This window comes from Myripristis murdjan, chromosome 11 (genome assembly GCF_902150065.1).
Source record: "Myripristis murdjan chromosome 11, fMyrMur1.1, whole genome shotgun sequence".
Taxonomy (NCBI): domain Eukaryota; kingdom Metazoa; phylum Chordata; class Actinopteri; order Holocentriformes; family Holocentridae; genus Myripristis; species Myripristis murdjan.
In genome coordinates, this window is record NC_043990.1 from 23,255,495 (window position 1) to 23,276,770 (window position 21,276).

The 21,276-nt window shown below is 42.2% G+C and overlaps 3 protein-coding genes across 3 annotated transcripts in view; all 3 read right to left on the minus strand.

Annotated features, from left to right (window-relative positions):
* Positions 1-1,071: 1,071 nt before the first annotated feature.
* Positions 1,072-7,206, minus strand: LOC115367302 (coagulation factor XI-like). The gene is made up of 9 exons (XM_030062973.1): positions 7,146-7,206; positions 6,890-7,046; positions 6,220-6,329; positions 5,942-6,104; positions 3,541-3,659; positions 3,295-3,439; positions 1,942-2,036; positions 1,467-1,626; positions 1,072-1,213 (listed from the first exon to the last, which is right to left on the minus strand). The coding sequence occupies exons 1-9, from the start codon at positions 7,204-7,206 to the stop codon at positions 1,072-1,074; spliced, it is 1,152 nt and encodes a 383-aa protein (XP_029918833.1).
* Positions 7,207-8,597: 1,391 nt separating this feature from the next.
* Positions 8,598-11,889, minus strand: LOC115367965 (glutathione S-transferase A-like). Its single transcript, XM_030063906.1, has 6 exons — positions 10,920-11,889; positions 10,625-10,690; positions 10,328-10,433; positions 9,140-9,258; positions 8,942-9,027; positions 8,598-8,775 (listed from the first exon to the last, which is right to left on the minus strand). Exons 1-6 carry the CDS (start codon positions 11,085-11,087, stop codon positions 8,643-8,645), a joined length of 678 nt encoding a protein of 225 aa, XP_029919766.1. The 5' UTR covers positions 11,088-11,889; the 3' UTR covers positions 8,598-8,642.
* Positions 11,890-11,996: 107 nt separating this feature from the next.
* The window catches only part of fhod3a (formin homology 2 domain containing 3a), a 59,689-nt gene continuing 50,409 nt past the window's right edge, over positions 11,997-21,276 (minus strand). Inside the window, exons 19-27 of the mRNA XM_030063903.1 lie at positions 19,764-19,922; positions 18,950-19,132; positions 17,783-17,902; positions 17,286-17,447; positions 16,700-16,890; positions 15,719-15,923; positions 14,948-15,155; positions 14,076-14,240; positions 11,997-13,975 (exon numbers count right to left, since the gene is read on the minus strand). Coding sequence (XP_029919763.1) covers positions 13,899-13,975; positions 14,076-14,240; positions 14,948-15,155; positions 15,719-15,923; positions 16,700-16,890; positions 17,286-17,447; positions 17,783-17,902; positions 18,950-19,132; positions 19,764-19,922 — 1,470 coding nt within the window. The 3' untranslated portion in view covers positions 11,997-13,898. The remainder of the gene's footprint in view (positions 13,976-14,075; positions 14,241-14,947; positions 15,156-15,718; positions 15,924-16,699; positions 16,891-17,285; positions 17,448-17,782; positions 17,903-18,949; positions 19,133-19,763; positions 19,923-21,276) is intronic.

Sequence of the window (21,276 nt, forward strand, 5' to 3'; positions counted from 1 at the left end):
CAATATTTGAGTAATATTCCTAAAGTGACCTAAAATGACCTCCCAGCTTTTCTTACAAACTGCATGTGTTTTAGATCAGCACTAAATCCGTCAACACAGCCTGACACAGAAAATTGAATTCTTGTAATTTATTTTGCTCAGCACTGATGTGTTGTTCCATAACCATGTGTTCTGTTTATTAATTACATATATGTGCTTGTAATTTTTATTCTACCTTAAATTACCCCATTCTGGGTTTGTAGAAATTGTTCCCCTTCATATTTAAACTCTGTTATGTAAAATCATATTTTATAACATAAAAAACTGTTTTTATAATTTAAAAAAGGCAGTGTTTTCTATGAGAGGAAAAAAAAAAACAAAAAAAACTTTTGAACAGGGTACAAGCAATTTCTTTCTTTTTTTTTTTCAAACAAAGGCCATCTCACTGAGGTGACAAAAGACTGACGCTGGTAACACACATAAAACTCATAAAAAATGGGAAAACCTGACCAAAATCTTGACATATTAACAATCATCATCACCTTCCCTTTGTTTCTTACAAATGCCATTCAACCCATAATCAAAATCCGTATTTCAGCAAATTTCAGATAATTTATTTTAGGGTATGTTACACATCTCCCACAAAAAATATTGATGGAACTTCCAAAATTCAGTAAACATATTCATCAGTGAACATATTGTCATGTCAGGCAGAGCAGGTGAGCAGTCTTATCTTCTGCAGGCCTGCTCATCACATGAATTCACATGTTCCTTTTTTAAGCCCCTTTCTACCAGTGTCTCGTTTAGCTGGAGGCTTTTTGCATCATGATTGCTTTCCTGATGAATATCAGCACAGAACTGCACTGAACTGTTTGTGAAATAAAAGAACTAAGATTAATTTCTGTCATTAAATATGCACATTTGATACAATGTGCCATGGTGCAACCCATCATGAGAGAAAGAGATGACAGGACACATCTCTGCACATAAACAAACACATGTAAGCAAATTTCTCACTGCTGAATCTTTTTATTAGATCACACATGTTCTTTGCCCTGAAATCAGGTTTCCCTGTTTCATTTGAGAATCTGTTTAGACATTTGTGTGTGTGATTGCATCTGTGCCCAGATCTGTCTTGCAGTTCCTCAGGGAGAATCCAGACACGACGTTGGCCAGTTTGGTAACTTTGGGAGGAGCGGGCATGGTGATGACACGCTTGAGGTAGCAGCGACGCCTAGGACACAAAATCAAACACAGTATCTTCAGTTTTGTGAAAGCAATTACATGAATATTTACATGGCAGCGTGAAACATTTGTATAAGCCTTTTTATACGTCACAGTGTTGGGCTGAAATACAAAAGAGCATCCCATAGACTCAGTTGAGATCCTGTAGATATATTGTGCAGTAAGTTCCTTACTGCAACTGTAACTGCGTTTGACAGTTATTTGTGTTTGTGTGTGTGTTTGCATGTATGCATAAAGTATACCAATAGTTAGAATCAAAGAAATCCTCGTTGACATAGGTGTAAAACTGGCAGTTGGAATCTTGACTGCATGTCGTCTGGCAAGTCTCTGGGTCGTCCAGCATCACATAACGGATATCAGACCCACGGAAATCTACTCCGTCATGAGTATCCTTCAACCAGCCTATTAATAAAGAAAGAACAGAGTAAGACTTAAAATCAGCAAACTTTTCCCCATTGTTTATCAAACGTATAAACAATGTTGCAAACTAATAAAAGTCACCTGAACTTCACCCTGTTAGTATAGGATCTGCATTACCAGGACAAGGCACAGAAATAGACAGGACAGGACAAAGGTACCATCTAAAGGTACAAGACCATCATTGTACAGAAGAGGAAAAACCCACAGCACAGGACACACAAAATGATTGAAACGTTGTCAAAATTTGAAATCAGTTCTGCTCCTCTTTTGGATTAGATTTATTAAGTGGCTACGCACTGTTGTCTTGCTGACAGAAGCGTGATGGTATCCCAGATGTGACTCCATCCTTGGCACTGATGATCATTTCATTTGGATTGCTCTTCAAAAAGCAACTGAATCTGTCACTGGAACTAAACAGCAACAAAACACAAGATAAATATCGCAAATATGTTGTTGAGATAATGCAAAGTAGAGAACACAAAGGGTGAAACAGTAGTTGCAGAAGATTGTTAGCATGCTTCCCTCTATAGGGGACCTCTAATGGGTGGTGCTAACCACACCAGGCGTCCGTTTCACGAAGCAGGTTCAACAAATTCCAAGTTTACCCCGAACTTTGAGTTGATCTACTCTGAGATAGGAAACTCTGAGTTTTCAGTTCCAGAACAGCTGATCTGAGTTAGTTTGATCAACTCGGAGTAGTTTCACCTGGAGTTAAGCGTGCGCACCACAGCTGTAAAAAGACAGCGTCAATGGAGCCCCAATTTGACGATTCACCATGGCAACGGGGAAGCGTCGGGCTGCGTTTTTCACCCCAGTTGATTTGGAAATCTTAATGCATTCATACATACATACTGAGTTTGAACCTGTTTTTTTAAAAAAGTGCAACACCGCTGCAGCGGCAAAGGAGAGGGAGATAGCGTGGGAGAACACTGCTGCTCGGGTCAATGCGTAAGTTTAAATGTAGTCGTCGAAAGGACATGCCATGTTCGTGAAAAAAAGTCGCCACCTAACTACTAATGGAATTTTTTTTTTTTAAATAACAGACGGCAGAACTAATATGCCACGCCAAAACTCGCCTGCTGACTGAATGAATGAGGAAGTTAAATACCGTGTGTGGCTGAAAGAGGGTGGACACAGAGAGAAACTTGAGGTTTCATGAGAAAAACCTGGTCCCAACCAGGTTAGTTTCATGGAGTCTGTTACTGCGGTAACTGACCGAGAGCTTAAGTTACCTCCCTCTGGGAAACAGGCTAGAGTTACCCCTCTTTCTCTGCTTTGAGTTACCTCCTTTGTGAAACGGAAAACTAAACGTTTCCCTCATTTCAGGTTTAACAGACTTAGTTAGCAGACTAACAGAGTTTTCACTAAACCTGCTTTGTGAAACGGACCCCAGGACAGTTGAGATGCTGTCGGTCAGACAACACAGACAAAATAAACTAATGTTTCCTGTGATTTACTAAACTATCTGACATGTTTCCACCCACCTGATACAGGAGAGAGTTAAAACTAAAACTTGAGTAAAAATCAAGTGTTCTTTGGGAAAGACATTGTCACCTGTATGACCAGCATGGTAAAAGCACATGCATAGATCTGCTACCACACAAACACACACACACACACACACACACACACACACACACACACACATACCTGCCATCAGAGGTAACGTAAGAAAAGTAGGTGCAGCGTGGATGAGCAGAGCACAGGCTAAGACAATGCTCAGCAGAGCCGGCGAGTACCTTCTCTAAGTCGTTTCCTGGGATGTCAGTATTTGGGAAAAACCTGGCCTGGCACACTGTGTAGAAACAGATACACACTCAGGCACACATGTGGCGAAAAAGCACGTGCAGTAGCTTGCAAGAATCTCTGATAAAACAACCCACTATGAGTGTTTACCTGTGTCAGAATTTGTCATTATTTGTAAAGAGTGTGAGAATCCAGACACCACACCAGGTTTTGCCTCTACAATAGGAGTCCTGGGTACTGTCCAGCTGAATTTCAAGTGGCACTTGTATCTACAGAAAGAAAGAAAGAAAGAAAGAAAGAAAGAAAGAAAGAAAGAAAGAAAGAAAGAAAGAAGCAAACAAACAAACATGAAGGAAAGAACAAGAAGGCACTCAGTACTGAGCAGACCTCCACTACGGCTGAAGCTGAAAGTTATGATCTGTTTCTGGTCAATGGCCCCTTGAGAATACACAACAGGGGCATAATCAATTCAAGTCTCAATCAACATAAAGACCAAGAATTGGGGCTCAAAGTCAAAACGAGCCCCATGCTACTACTGAAAACAGATACAAGTATAGTCTTTTTTGTTAATTTCCCAACACAACAGGCTGTTGCAGACCAATGTGCATCAGTGACCATTACTGACCGTCCTCCCAGCTGGGGTTTGTGGATGGGTTTGGAAACTACACAACGGCCCTCTTTGGGCTTAGCCCTTCCCCTTTTTGGCAATGCTATTCTCATAGGACACGCCCCTTTTCAATGGGCACGGAAAGGTCACCAAGGTTGTGCTGATGCATTTAGAAATCATGTTTGTTTTAAGGCTCACCCATTGCTGTGATACCTTGAGGCCAATTGGCCTGAAACATTAATAATTTACCCGCTGGCTCATGTCCAACTGTCCTACAAAGGTTGAGCAAATCAGTCCAGTACTTTTTGAGCTATCCTGCTGATGAACTGACCAGTAAATGGACAGAGCGGGCAATCACATAATCCTGTGCTTGAGGTTTCACCTCCTTGGCAGCAATAACAAGAGAATAATCACATCAACTGCACATGGGAGGGCCTACACAGCTAGAAGTAAATCCCCAAGGGAAACTCCTCAGAAGCAATGATATTGTCCACAGTTTGATCTTGAGACACAACGCGTTGTTACTGTCAGTCGTTATTAATTTGCAGGGTGTTCATTCTGCAAAGCCTTCGCACTTCTGGGCATTACCGTGGAGGCAAAGAGGAAGGCCATCAAATTCACTGCTGAAGCTGTGGAGAAAGCCACAAGGTGCCTCTAGATCAGAAGGGCAGATCTGTGGGTGAAGGCTGCCTGGTTGAAAGCTGGGATCTGATCAGCCCTGGCTGGGTTGCCTGAGCAAGGGTGTCTGATATTGAAAGACCTGAAACTCTCAATGACTTCAAGTCACGTCACTGATGATACATCCCAGTACCTACATCCTGCAACATCTGCAGGATGTAGCTTTCATCTTAAAACCTGGCCTAGTTAGTGATGTGCAGAAACAGACTGGATGGCAACCAAGAATAGTTTGATGATGACTGGAGAGACAGTTGACAACTTGGAAATATGGCTTCCACTAACTTCCACGAACCTCCTGAACAACAGATCTACTGACACCACCGTGGGATCTCTTTATATCCGGCTGTGGTCACACAACTCATCAGGGACGCATGTGAAGGCAAGAGAGACCTGACTGTGTGGTGGCTGGACCTTGCAAATGTATAGATCCATACCACACAAACTTGTTGAGCTTGCTCTACATCGACATTATGTTCCCAGCAAAAATCAAGAACCTCATGCTAACCATTATGATAACGTCGCTGCAGTGTCTGGCATATCTGACATCTGGCAGTCATCCTTTTTGCCCTTGCCATCAACATGCTTGTCAAGTAAGCAGAGGCAGAATACAGGTGCCATTTGATCTAAAACTAGAGTACAACAGCCCCCAGTGAAAGCACTCATGGAGGGCCTCCAAGGACTGGAGTGCAGACAAATCTCTGGAGGTGGCTGAGTCATGGCGGAGGCAGAGGGCTTTGGTGGGGCCCATAGCAAGGGGATGCACAGGTTTAGACTACTTCCCAGCAACCACGATTTAATAATGTCGAGGGCAAAGAACGGTGGCAATTCATTCAGCAGGAAGTGCGGGCAGATGTGGAAGTACAAGCCAGCAGGATGGCGGGAAAGGGACAGCAGGGGGCAGGGACTAGATGGGAATCCAGCGAACCAGCGACAAACAAACAAACAAATAAATAAATATATGAATAAATAAATAAATAAATAAATATATCTGTTCACGCCAAGCTCCTATAGAGAGAAAGCCCAACCAAGGCCACTGACTGCTGTGAGACAGGGAAAAGTCAGATATTGATGAGATTTGGTGTTATAAATTTCTGACTTTTGTAAGGTTGACCAAAACTGGGGTGGCAAAACTTTTTCTCAGGATGGCATGCCACTCCCTAGATCTGCCATTGCTGAAACTGTGTTTGAAAATGGTGTAGAAAAAACGCTGAGAGGTAACATAGGTCTTTGGGAATGTTGAAAAGCTCCTCTGCAGTCTCACGCTACCTGATCTTTTCTGGTGTGAAGATTCCATTGAAAAAAGTGAAGAACTGACAGGAAGGGTCATTTGTGCAGGCTCTCTGACACTCCTCATAGCTGACTGTGAACAGGGTTTGGTAGTCCGCTCCATAGAAGTCCACATTCTCGTACACCTGAGACAGACAAGGGTCTGACAGACAAAAAGCCAAGCAGAGAGACAGAGAGAATTTGTTGGAATTAGTGTGATTATTGATAACTCATTGACTAATGATTCTAGGAAGTGCTTCAACTTGTTAAGTCCCTACTAGACTCTGGACCGCAGGGCTTGAGGGAATAGCCAGAGGTGACACCCAGTAGTGGTTTCTGAACATTGGGCTGCCCAGAGGGAGTGGACTTGAGGTAACAGTAGAAATGCCTGTGGAGAGAGAGGTTGGTGCATCTAGGGTCAGTGACTCACAAGTGCAAATACATCCACAAGAGCAAAACACACAGCACTGACCTAGGTAATTTTTTTTTTTTTTTTTTTTTTTTTTTAGATTTGTCTCAATTAAATGCACAGATCCAGTGCATATGAACACTTTAGGTTTTTGTTTGTAAAATAAAATAAATAAATTTGTTTTTTTTTTCCAAATAACTGAAATGCACTTTATAAACAGTGACAAACTAATATTTGTTATAAATCTTGAAAGATTAGAAGTAAGTTTTTTTGTTCTTGAAGTAAGTTGTAACATACAATTACATTTAATTATTTTATAAATAACTTGATGTTTGACCTTTCACTCAATATTTGGCAAACTTTTGTGAGATGGTGGATAAGATTTTGTTTTTCATCATAAACATTCAAATTTCACAGATTTCAAGATGCACTTTTAGTGTTTTTGAAAGAATGTCTAATGACATGTTTAATGTATACATATATTAATCCTCCTTGGTATTTCTCCACTTTATTCCAATGATCATTTGCCTGCAACTTACCTGTTATCTCGGGTCCAGTCTGCTCTTATGAAGGTAAAGAAGAGGCAGGACGGGTGCTGGGTGCACAGCAGCTGACAGTGGTTTACATCAGGGGAGTACAGCTGAGTCAAGTCTGTTCCTGGGAAATCCACATTCTCCAGCAGCTCTCGCACACATTCTGCAGAAATGGACAGAGAAACACACAGAGAAAAACTACATACCTGCATGCATAACACTTAAAAGTCATCAAATGTGTAAAACATCGAGTTTGTGTTACCTTGACTGAGGCTGAGCCCACAGAAGTAAAGCAGAGCCACGAGAATGAAACAAGCTCTCATCCTCAGACTTTTGCTTGTATTCTATTGAAACCAGCCTCGTTCCTTCAAGCACAACTGGAAGTGGCGGCTCAGCATCAGCAGAGTGGGATAAAAAAAAAAAGTATTTGCAGCCCCAAATTTGTACCTTTGAACCACTGATTTTATTGATTGTTGACTCATGCAGTCATAAGCGTTGGCCTGACTGTGCAGCCCTGCTGTGCAAACCCCACACAACATTAGTGCATGTCAAACTGTGAGTTGGGATGAAAAATGCCTCAGTTGGGTACTGGGCTTAAAAAGAAAACGCTTATAAACCTGTGGAGTTTGAGGGTTGTTCAAGGATGTCTCCAGTAAAGTAAAAATTAGGTCACTTTCTCTAGCATTTCATTCACTTTAAGTCAGCACAATGAGGGACTGTTGACCATTGTGATCAAAGGTTTAGTTAATCCAGCATCACCAAAGTGTTCATTTCAAAAGTGAGGGGGGTGAAATGGAAGGTTTGAGTCACTTTTATTGCGTATGTATTATCCTCTTGAAACCAAGGGGACTTTGGGAAGGCCCCTTCCTTTCTCTTTTTCTGTTGTGGGTTAGGGTTATGTTCTGCTATGTTCTGCTGTTTTATGGGTTTCTTTGCAATTTTTGGTTATGTCGTGTTTTGGATTATTTATTATTACTTTTCCAAACACCCTTTTCCCCATGTTTTTGAAAGAAATCAAGTGAATTTGCTGTGGTTTCGAAGTGTTAAATACTTGTGACGGCCGACTCATCAAAGAGGGTGAACTATTTAGTAACTGGATGAAATTTTATAGGTGGAATAAAGTGCAGTGACAAGGAGGCAGGCTGCAGAAATGAGGGGGACATGTTCCCTCGTCCCCTGTGTCCTCTAAGCCAACTGATACCATTCTTTCAGCAATGTCGTTTTTGCAGGGCATCATTGTCAGTGGTGCTGGAACGGGCCTAATGGATGTAGAAATGGCATCTAGACTGCATGATTTACAAAGCGTCAGGACCCACAGTTTGAAAATGAATGCTGTAGATGGAAGATGTGTCTTTTCAAAGGTCAAGACAGCACCCATCTCATAGGACGACTCATCACATGAATTCACATGTTTTTTCTTTGATGCAAATGTCTTTCAGTATCTCATTTAGCTGGAGGCTTTTGCCTCATGATTGTTTGCCAGATGAATATCAGTACGGAGCTGCAGTGAACTGTGTGTGGAAAATAAAAGAAGCAAGGTTAATTTCTGACATAAAATATGCACCTTTAATACAGTATGCTATGGTGCATCACAACACCTCTTCCAAATAGTATAGAGCAATGTTCAACAATAGCATTTAAAAAACGTACAAACTAAAAATCTGTCATAGTTCCTGTCAAATAAATCGGACGAACTCAAGGTTACATTTTATTGCTGGACAAACAGAAAAAAAAAAAAAATGCATATGGTGTGTGTGCTTCATAGATCCTTGAGGCAGTTGTAACCCTGTGGGCTGTCCACCCAGTGTGGGGGCCAGCTGGCTTTAATGCTGGGCCTGTCCTTCAGCAGGCGGTAGTATTTGGCCAGCTTGGGATAACGCCCAACAGACAGCCTATAGAGAAGACAGGACATCATTTATCGTAACTGTGTCATCATTCATACAAAATGGACAGTTCATAGAAGTGGATGAAACCAGGGCAATTGGTAATAAATTAAAAATGAGGGTGACTCTTGCAGTAAGCACCGTGCTATTAGAGAATAAGGATTCTGCCTCATACCCGAAGCGAAAAGCGTAAGCAACGCTTGGGAAGACGATCACGTCAGCCAACGAGAAGGCCCCTGCCAGGTATGAGCCTGCTGCCACCTGGATACAGATGGAAAAAAAATAGGATGTCAACACAGTGTCTATGTGTGTGTGTGTGTGTATGTGTGAGTGTGTGTTTGTGTGTGTGTGTGTGTGTGTGTGTATACACTACCTTCTCCAGGTAACCCTCCCAGAGTGTGAGCTCATTGGCTAACTCTTCCCTGTTTCTCTTCACAGCCGACTCATGTCTCTCTTCTTCTGGGACAAACCATTCATAGTAGATGACAGAATCTAAGAAACAGCATGCCTTTATTGTGTGTTTGTGTACCGCAACAATTTTTAAAAAATCATTTTTAAGACTCATTTCAACAACAAGAGACAAATTCCACCACTACAGTGAGATAACTCCCCTTTTCTAAAAATATTAAGGCATATCTTGACACAAGGCGGAGTGAGGCAGGCTCTTATCAAGATAGATCTGCACATTGGGTTCAGTGTGACTCGCTTCATGGTTAGAAAGAGCCTTTTTTCCCCATATTGAACAACAATAGCACATACTGTTCATATTCTGTATCTGCTGGCTGCAGTGCGTCACTGAAGCTCCATCACACTTATACTGAGTGAAATATTCAAATCCAAGATGTCATTGTTTTTTGGCTGCAGCATTACAACAAAAGGAAAATATTTAGATGTTTTGTCCATTTCCCTGTAATTCAGCAGGGCATATTTGGTATCTTTGGAAATCTTCGGATCTTCATGAGAATTTAAAATAAAGTTTAGTGGGTTTGAACTGCACAGTATGTACAAATTGATTTTGAAACTCAATACTACAGAAAATGAGTTGGTCAGGTGGATATGTATTGCAGTTTCTGTTTGCCTATCTATGTAGCCATGTAGGGGAGACCGGGGATGATAGTAACACTTTTTGTTTGAACAAGTGTAACTCAGTGGTTCTTTGTGCTAGAGATCTCATGTTTTGACATGTGGTACCCATATTTGTCTGCTATAAATGACATACACTTGGACTTCTACTACACCATCACTGATTATGTAAATTAATGTCAAATACAAAGAGGTATGTTGTTACAACCTTCCCCAGTACCGGGGTGAGTTGTAACACTACTTGAGGATGGATGTAACAATTAAATTATTATGCTTAAAAAAAGATCCACACTAATAAATGTATGGAAGCACTTTAATGAATAATAAAGAAGGAACCATAAACTGATTGATGACATCACCACAGCTCGTTTCTGATTGGTCAAACTGAGAGTGTTACAACTATCCCTTTGTTACAACCATCCCCGGTCTCCCCTCTCTGTGTATCTGTGTGCATTCTGTGTGCATGTACACGTCTTACTGAGTTTATCATTGAGTGTGAGGCCTTCAAACATGCGCTGGTAGACCAATGCTTCCTCTGCTGGCCCGTCAGGGATCAGCTTGGTCCCCTGGGACTTGAACTGATTCTGTCAGGGCAAAGAAGCAGAATGCAAGATGATCACAGCGATGTGTGATACGTCTTTCAGTATCCCTTATACATTCTTTGAGATCTTGTTTTCTGATGTTGCTTTTGAACATCTGTACTGGGGATGAACACTGTGCATGGCAGCACAGACTGGCCAATTAAATGAAAGGGTGTTTCTGAAAGATGTTTTACCTCTAGGTATAAACAAGCCGCACAAGATTCATTCACTATGTTGTCTCCATGTCTGAAGGCGGGGAGCTGAGAGAGTGAGATGTGATGTTAACAAAACAAGTTTTTTTTAAGGTCATGAAGTACTGTATGTTGAAATTTGTGCCACAAGTGCATTATCTGCTCCAAAGGTCAGTCAACCAGTGAAATTACACGTAGTTACTGGTTGTGGTTAAATTTGAGCCATTTGGCAACTTTTCAATCGGCCTTTCAAATGATTACCTGGTTACTTGCCAATGTGGCTAAAACGTTTACCTACTTGCCCTCTGGGGTTGATATCCAAGACTTCCTGGGATTTGTGCTCTCCTTTTTCAAAGGATAGCAGCTTGTGTTTGTAGCCCTGCAGCCTCTTCTCTTCCAGAGCGATCATAACGCGCCAGCAGGGAGGGGATCCAGCCCCCCACAGGAGACTCATTGACTTGGCCATGGACCAGGTTGGGAAGGAGGTTGTGACTAAATTGCTATAAGGCAAAAGAAAAGGCCCAACACTGAGCAACACAAATGAAAAGAGTTGTAGTGCTTCAATTTATGGCACCGCATTTAACCAAAGGTTGGTCAGTATCACCACACCCAGGTGCTCTAGTGTGCAAGAGGCCAGTTCAAAGAATACTTCAGTGGCCATGTGGCTGGTGCATTGATTTCTCAGTGTATACTGCATGGATATGGTAGACGTATTAAACAGCATGGTACAATGAATTTTATTCTCTCTTTAGAAAATTCTGCATACACCCAGTCCTTTCAAATATAAAGAAAAGCTGTCTGGGTCTGTGCTGCCACTATATACCATAGATCAGATATAGGCAAGCATGTGAGATCAAGGCAATGGGCTTAAAGCCTGGAGGGTTTCATTCTAACAACAGATGACTGTACACCAGGTGATTTCACTGTAAAGCACAACCCCAAACAGAGAAATCAGCTGGTGTAGTGTTTGGATGGACCCTGCCCTCCATGATGCATAGTTACCCCCGTCTACCAGATACACACACGCCGCTGTAGTGGCCTCTGTCGACAAGGCTGTGCAAGTACAAGCCTTTCACGAATATTACCACTTGCAGTTATCAATGTAGTGACACATACAGTACAGCCAACATTGCAGCCTTGCCACAACAAAGATGCAGTATCTTTAATTGAAGCTTTAACTTCAGTATGGTTTATTTACTCTGATGGTTTCATTCTTGCCTATGTTCTGTTGTTTTGAGGCTGCAGTGACCCAGTTTCCACCACTGGAGTCACATTAATGTTTCATCTTATATTCTTAATGATACATTTGGTGTAATAAATGGATGATTACTGGATATTCTGAAGATGCAGACAATGGTGATTTGACCAAGGAAAATGAACAGAAAGCCCCAGAATTTATTGCAAGAATGACATGTCACATCCAAACTGTGTTATAATTTGCCAGATCAGACAGCTGGGGAAACAAACAGCTGTGCTGCTTTGTGGATCACAGTCCACTGCAAACTGCAAGGATGATTCTCTGCACTCGATTACACGAGAAGTCCCTTCTTTCTGCAGCAGCTGGGGAGGAACTTTCTCCACAGGGCCGCGCTGATCGAGTTGGAGTCCTTGGAGCAGATCATGACATACTGTCTAAAACACACCGGCTGCTATTTTACTGCATGAACAAAATAATGACTTGCACATCCACCTTTTCACTTACTGTTTTTTTTTTTTTTTTTTTTTTAATTGCAGTACGTGTATATTCTAGCATTTCAAGTGAAAGTGAATGCAACAATGGTTTCATGTTCAGTTCACTGCATGACATTTTGGACGTGATGTTTCCCGGCTGCTGCTGCTGCACCGTGTCAAGCAGCAGAGTGGAACCCGTCTCTCCAACTGGGACACAAGGAGTTGTCTATTAACCAGATATTATTATTATCCACAGCCTGTTCAAGTTCATATAAAGTACAGCATGACCACAGAGTTAAAAGCAAAACAAAACACAGGAGCCTTTCCAATCCAACGGTGTGGCTTCCTTCCCTCAACAAGGAGCAACATGTTGACTGGATGTATCTCAGCTATATGACCACGCCCTCTTTTGTTTCTCTTTAATTACAATTCACAGAATAGCTTCTTTTTTTTACCTTTTCTCTTAGACTATAATACAAGTTTCTACAGAACTTACAAAAATAATACAAAACATGAAACACTCTAAACATGCACACTACAGTACTTCATAGTACTTCGCAGCTGATGAGGGCATTTACACATTTTATGCAGAATTCTCTGCTTGTCCTTCAAGATAAGGTTTTACAATAATTTTTTTCTTTACTTTTTTGTACAATTTACAAACAGTTCCTCTGAGATAAAAACGTAGTGTTCCTTTTTCCATATTTTATACCAGCCATTCCGACTGTGTATCTTTACAAGAAAGGTGCAAGATCTTCACACGTCTCATGGTAACAAAAATGAGTGTTTGTGTTTTGTAATAAATTAGACAGTAGGTAAAACCATTTTGCCAAAATAAAAAAAAAAGTAAATAAAACATTTATTCAACACTCACATGAGCTTGTTATGACTTAACTACCGACACCTCTGAAAATTAATGTAACTGAAAGGTGAATGACATATAAGAGAAATGGCAAAAAGGTACGGTGCTGTCCCTGTAAAATGAAAGGCACACATCAGATTGAAAACCTTTCACATTCCTACGAAACACAACCACACTTGTCAAATCTCTGCTTCAAACTGTATCGTGTGCAGCTGCAGAAGCAAAAAGTTGCGCTTTGCAAACAAAGTATAAATCTGTGAAAGTCTTTTTGTTCAAGTGGACGACCCCTGGGATTGTCTGAAATTGTATGAGAGAAGAAAACGCCCCCAAAAGAACCCCGGCCACTGTCCATTATTCTCCATAACCCAGGTTCACAGCTTAAATAAATGAAAAATGATGTCAGGGCAGCAGAAACTCACAAGTAAATGTCATCCCTTTGTGGCGAAAAACATGATTAAAATATACTGTTAAAAAATCCTATTCAATCTTGAGGCAGCATCAACTGAAATGATGAAATTTGTTTCTTTTCCATTTCTGGTGCCTCGCATCCAGAACCACTATCACAGCTGCAGCTTCATCAATCTGACATGCTCAACCAAATGTGGGATTTGCTGCGGGTGAAAAACCTACAGGACTACTGACTGGCTGCTGAGCGGAGTTATGTCAAGCGTGGCGAAGGCAAAGAGCTGACAGAGATGTTGCAGCAGTGTCAAGGGGAGTGTTTCCACGGCAACGCAGACGCATTTACGTATCTGAAGCGTCGGCCAGCCCCAAAGCGAGAACCTCCTCCGGGGTCAGACCGCTCTTCAGAGTCCGCCTCACTGCAGGGGAGGAAAAAAGAGAAGAAGAGAAGCGAAGAGATCAGTCATAGCACGGTTGTTGTTTTTTTCTCCTCAGATATTGCTGTCTCACATGTCTTACAGGACTTGCGGTTGGCCCTGGACCTCCTCCTCTCCCGTGGCTGGGCTCTGGTTGCCGGACCCTGAGTGGCTGACCTCACGATTCGCTCCATGATCTCATCGGCAGCGTCCTCCCCACAGATCTGAGCCTCCTCCACAGCTGGTGTAAACGCCTGCATGCTGCGACCTGAACGAACCGAGCAGGATGACGGAGGTTTACACATGAAGGCCTTTAGTGCGCTGTGAACTGGTTTGTTTGCTTTACGCACAGGGCAGCCGTGTCAGATTGATCTCATACTCATACCCGCCACAGAAGACGGTCAGGCTTACAGAATGTAAAAACACTTAACTGTATAAATTTAAATATACGACGACAATTCCATTTAACACTCTGAAACTTGAGCAGTGTCACTTAGATGCTTTAAAAAACACAGGGAAAAGGCAATTAGTGAACAAAAAATTACCAGAAAATTAGTTAAAATTAGAAGCAAAATTACAAGCAAAAAAAACATGAAGAAATGACCCAAACATTAGCAAGAAAAAGTTACCAGGAAATAAGTAAAAGAAAAAATCTACAAAAAAAATAAATAAATAAAATAAATTACCATAAAATTGGTGAAACATTACTCTAAAATTGACCAAAATTCTTTAACTATTACAACAAAACTGTTTTTTTTTTTTCTGAATGGAATGGTCTCTGCACACTTTGAGGTGAGGTGGACTTATGAATAAGTCCACATATTATAAATATGATGCATTGATACATCTAATCTCAGAAACTCAGAATTTATTTGCAGGGTTAGATGCACTGCAAAATGCATTGAAATCATTCATTGTACAATAAAGAGTTCCCCCAAAACAGACCAAAGTAACCCTAAAAATCATCATCCTCACCTCCCCGGCCAGGCCGTGACCTGGTCCGTGTCCGAAGTCCCGGTACTCCCGTCCCCTCCTTGTCGCTGCCATTGAGGCTGGTTCTCAGCACGGCTTTCATGTGCTCATGCTCCACTGCGTCCTCTGCATGGCCCAGACCCTGTGCCTGCTCACTCTCCTGGCTGCCACTAGGGGCGCTGTTGCCACTGCCTGAGCCGTACCGACCACACTTTGGAGGGGGAGAGCGAAGGAGAATAAGAATCTGAAATTGTGTTTGGAAAATTTTTGACTTTGACTGAAACATGCCAGTGTTGAAGTATCAAAGGACACACCAAACAACAGAATATGGAGGGCTCTTTGTTTGTAAATTGCATCCAGCACAGTAAGGCCTTCCTGTATTTCACCAAATGATCCATTCAGACGTCTAAATCAATTATTTACAAGTGAAAAAGGAGACCGTTTGAGAATTAATGAGGGAGAAGTGTTAGAGACAGTGGCTTGGTCAAGGTCAGCAGTTTCATGCACACATACACACACACACACACACGTATACGGTTACACACATGCAGACAGGCAGGCACACATGGTGATACCTCACTCTCCTCTTCATCATCAGACTACAAGGGAAAGACAGAGTAAGTCAAAGAAGAGATTAAAGAAAATGACGGGAAATGAGTGAAAGAGACAGGAATGCAAACAATGTGGAGCTCGTCTTGGAAAAAAGAAGAAATAGAAATATGGGGGTCAAGTGTGAGTGTGAGTGTGTGTCTCTGTCGTGGGTGCGATGCTCACCGGTGCGTTGACATCCATGATCATCTTGCCGCGGGTCTTGTTGCGCTCGCGATGGTCGGCTCGTTTCTGCTTCTGCTGCAGCACGCGGTCCCGGGTGGTCCGGTACTCCAGCGCAAACTCACTGAGGATTTTACTGAAGCGATGGACGCTGATCTCTCTCACGCTGTAGGCCGGATGTCCGAGGAACAGCAGGAATGCATGGAACCTGAGAGGAGGAGGAGAGAAGCGAAGAAAACTCATTTTCTCTCAAGGTGCTCGCGGGGAGCTTAATTAGAGGTTATACATTTTAAGTGGAGTTTAAGGGGATTTTCTCTCGGTCTAATTAAGTTTGTATCATAGTAATGGTTCAGTGTGCCCTGCAGACAGGTACTTAGGTTTTTAATGCATGACGCAAAGTGCATTAAAAACCTTTTAATGTACAGTTTAGAGTGGATTATGTAGCATATACCATGGACACTCGCCAACAATGAAGGACAGGGAGAGATCATTTATTTTGGGCTGCTCTGAAAATAAATAAAAAAAATAAAAAAATCTTCCTGCACTATTTTTGTACAGGAGAGCAATAAAAATACTATAGGTTTGTTGCTATGGTTACATATATTGAAAACATTATGGCCAGTGCACCAGTATATAACAGTAATGAAAGTTGAGCGGAACTTGATTCACATTACATGGCAGTCAATCAGAAAAAAATATTCACCCACCCAACAGTATAATATGCTCTATTAACCTTTCAGAAGAGCGATGCATATGCACATATGTAAGAGCTGCTTGGTAATACATTACTATGAAATTCACTGCAGTAAGTCACCAATAAAAAATCAGTGTTGCCAGTAGAAGTGCTGCATGCACTCAGTTATTCTGATCTGGAAGCGCTCTGACTAGATCCACTTGGTGCCAGACCTCTCCTTTCATGAATGGAGGAAATGTACGGATATTACATCGGTGGGCAAAGAAAGAGAAGCCTGCGAGGGGGTCTACCTGTTGATGATCCTGCGGTGGACAATCTTGAGGATGATGATCCTCTCGGCGCAGTCTTTGAGGAAGTCGGACATCTTCTGCTTAAGCTGGGGCTTCATCTCGTGCTTGGCGATCATCTTCAGGTGGTCCCATGAGGCTTTGCAGCGCCGCTCCATCTGAGTCAAGTTCTCCTGCAGCTGGTCAAAGTCCACCTGGGAGAGAGAGAGAGCCCGGGTGTTAGTACGTTTCCGTCCAGCTGTCAAGCCAATTACGATTTTGCTTAAGTGCATTTCCAGCAGCTTGGCTGAAGAGACTTGCTGACTACAGACTGCTACATCAGAGAAATCACATCAGTGCTTGATGCAAAGGCTTCTTAATATTGGACAAATTACTGCCAAACAATTGCTTCATCATCAGTTACATTATTGATTCCTGTTGTTCCATACATTGTATTGATTGCATGTAAAACATCGGAGTTTCCATGGATGTATGGATATACTTTGGTATTAAAGTCAATATTTAGTCATAATCCTTTTCTTGACTTGGCTCCTTACTGACACTGCTCAACTGGGGATGCAAAATAATGTGCGCAGTAAGAGCGGTCTACCTTAGCGGATCGTGTGATGGCTCCAATCTCGGAGTAGAGGTCGGTGCTCTGAGGGAAGTTCTCGACCACCACCGAGCAGGCGTGGTGCAGCAGAGACTGCTTATGGACCGTGTCCTTCACCTCTGGAACCTTCTCCAGGTACGTCAGCTCAAAACCTTTAGCCTGGTCACATTAACACACGCACACACAAACAGGAATGCATACATGCACACAAAATGTGAGCACAAAGTCACAAGCACCATGTGGGGACATCATGACATCAATTATGTTTCCCAATCTCTGTTACCAAGAGTTCCTTTTGCACAGTATTACCATCATCCAGACTCTTTATTATTATTATTATTTAAATGCAGTGTGCAATTTCTGCTCAAAGTTTTACAAATTACAGGCTTCACTAGTGATCTCTGCAGGTACAACAAATCAAAAGCTAAAAAGGAAGCTTTTCACTGCGTTCCTGTATGATGACGGATGCAGGCCTGCAGTAATGACAGACTCACGTTGGTTCCGTTGAGGAAGTTTCCGATAGCGAGCAGCGTGGATAGGATGTAGCGCAGCGTCTTGTTCTTCTCCAGCTGTTCCATCCCCTCCTTCAGATCCTGCAGTGGCTCTGCCACTTCCTGCAGAGGGGGAAGACACAGACAAACACACACACACACACACATGCACCATTAGCTACGTCAATTAAGTCTTCCAACATGTGTTTCATTAGAGTCTACAGTTACATAAGGGTGGAACAGGTGCACCCCGTCCCACCACAAATTATCTGTCCTTGTTTAAGGTCATGAGAGGTTGTGTAGAGGTTGGTGCCTCGGTCAGCCTTTGGTATCAAACGTGGTTCTGATTATCTGAACCCTTTGTATCTGTACAATACGTTCCCGTGTGTGTGTGTGTGCGCATGTTTGTCTGAGTGTGCCTGTAAGGTATGTTGCCCTCCATTAAACCTCCCACTGCTAAACCGTCCCACAGAGTCAGGTTGGGAACACCGTGCCGAACCTTCAGTCAGGAATCCTGCTTTTCGCAGAGAGATTAAAGACAACAGCATCCTGCGGAAAACCGTAAAATTTACAGGACAGCATGGGAGAGAGGCGGCATGTTTTCCATCCGCTGGTTTTGACTTTGAACTTTTCCTCCTGGATGCATTCTATGCTTGGCTGAAAAATGTCTCTCTCTCTGTGTGTGCCAGAGGAAGACGAGGCGGTGCTAACAAGCGTGCATATTTTGTTATGATGTAACAATGCTGTTGTTTTGTGGATGTTGTTTGTGCTGGACCTCTGCACGCAGGGATGTTGATACCCACTGATAGGAGCAGAACACACACAAATGCACACATGCCATGCACATTTCCTGCGCTGCATTTCATCCACGCTGCAGTTTATTTGTGTTTGCATTCACATCTATCTTGTTCCCCTTTTATAAGCGCAAGTTAAGCCCCTCAGCAAAGCTTTAAACCTCCATTTAATAATACCTCTGCTAAAACTGCAGCTTTCTTTTCTTTTCTCTCCTCTACTCATATTTTTCCTGCTATTGTTGTTTTGCACACCCTGTGCATGCAATGTAATTCATACATTTTCAGACTTTATTTACTGTACATGTTTCTTTGCTGTATGCTATTAAGTTCCCCAGTTGACTCTTTGAATTTTTTGAATGCGAGAAGTGCACCACACCTTCTCAGTGGCCTCATAGTCCATCTTGAAGGCCCAGAGCTGGAGCCGGGCAGAGAGCTCGCTGATGGAGGACAGGGTGAGGAGGAACTGCTCTGCTGAGCCCAGCGGGACGTCAGGGTTGGCCAGCTGGGCCTCCTGGATCTTCTGCTTCTCCTCCTCCGTCGGAATCATCGTCAGGATTTTCTGCCGGGCGTAGGAGGAGGGGGATGGAAGAGAGGGCGAAAGAGGAGTTAGACGAGGAGGAAGCGCAAGGAGGGAAGGATGAGGACGGCAGTATATGGTTCGTGAGGGTGATATATAGGGAGAACAGGGAGAGGAGAATAGTTAGGGAGGGAAACGACATGGAAAGTTGCAGGAGAGAGAGGGGAAGCGTGTTTCAAAAAGCAAAGGAGTACTCTACCCATGAACCATATATTTTGTATCATTTACACATCCAGCAAAACGTTTCTGATCACATGCACCACGGAGAATGAAATGCCCACAAACTTGTTGATCAATGAGCTAATGAACAAGTCAGAGGCGGGTTTTCAATTTGGAAGAGGTTTATTTCGCTTTTTTGAGTTTGATGATTTCACATCCTTTTATCAAGTGCCAACTCCATGCTAAACAGAAATAGATACAGTTTTCGGACTCTTGGTTCTCCGTGAGGCATGCGACTAAAACTTTAGAACACTGACTACATTTAAAAAACCCCAGGACGAGAAACTGATACAAAAATACAAAAAAAAAAGGGATAAACTGTTCCTTTAATGCTGTTGCGCAAATTTTTTCCCTCCTCCTCATCCTCCTCATCCTCAAGATCATGACCACTCACCTCTATGCCCTCTTTGTTGAGCGCATACTCATCAAAGTTGAGGATGGCGGTTTTGATCGTGCGGGGAGGAGGCAGAACCGTCAGGCCAATGTTGATGGCGTTGCTCCTCTTGGAGTCCAAGACAATTATTTCCTGACGCTTGCCGTCTGCTGCTGTTTTCTGTAACACACCCACACACACACACACAGAAAGGGTTAATGTCTCTCTCTCCCTCTCAACCCCTCTCTTTCTCATTTTCCTTTTTTCTCGGTGCCGTCTGCTTTACGAGCTTGTGCGGATTAGGGAGGTCATCACTCAACTTAAACTGACTACAGCTGTGACGAGGTTCGCTTAGGAGCACAAAATATCATCACCGGTTGGGTGTGCACTGTATTTGCTTGTGCGTTTATGTACGTGCTTGCATAACACACTCCTGCAGACATATTTTCATTGCAGGTGTACAGATGAGCTCACTAACACTTAGGTAACATGAGATCATTAGAAGCTATTAGCGGAGGGAAGTTGTAACACACTCACCACATCAAACAGCAGCAGAGCAGGTGCTAAGATCTGGTTGCTGCCACTAGGAAATTAAAGCAACCACATGAAGGCACTGCTTCACTCTAGTTACCAAGCTGTCCATTATCATGCTCCACTGAATCAATGTTATGTAATATTATGATGCATGAGGATTGCCTCATGCATCATAATATTACATTGCCTCAGTGTCTGAAATGAACTTTACTGACTTACTTGACAAGGGCAGGTAAACTTCAAGACTGACAAATGAACTGACCCACTGAAACTCAGGAGCCTGTGGGTGGGCTGTTACTTCACTTTATTTAGTTTTATTTTCATTTTTTGGTATTTTTTATTTATAATAAATACATTTTACAAATACATTTTTTCATATTATTTTAATTTTACATTTGTTCGTTCATTTTGTTGGTTTTTTTTTTTGTTAATTTTCTTCATTTTTTCATCATTGTCAAGTGAATTTGCACAGGTTTCAAAGGGTTAATGTATATTTCACTTCTAGAAATATGTCACCTTACTTGGTTTCAATGCTTGGATTCAGATATTGTGTGAAACATTCAATAAAGGACGAGAAGAATTTAAGATTTTAAATCCAAACTTTCTGATTCATTGTACAACGGAATGTACAGTGTACAATTGTATAAATAGAAATAATATTATGGTTCTACTAACACAAGGCTAGTTGCAGGCAAAGACAATAATGCATAAGCCAGTTACCCTTACTTATCCACTGAAGGTGTTTCAGACCCTGCATTCAGAGCATGCAGTAAGCATTATGACTACACCTCATGTTTCTCTGAATCTGAATCTAACAGCAGCTTTGGCTTACATGCATTTCTCCACTGCCCATGGTGAAGTTAAATTCAAAGGTAAGAACACCACATGGCCTCTAGCAGGGAACCAAAAACCCCACCATGGGACAGAGTAAGCTCCAAATCTGACAACAAGGCAATAGCAATAAAGTCCTCTTCCTAGGGAGCTCAGTGCTCTGTCCTCT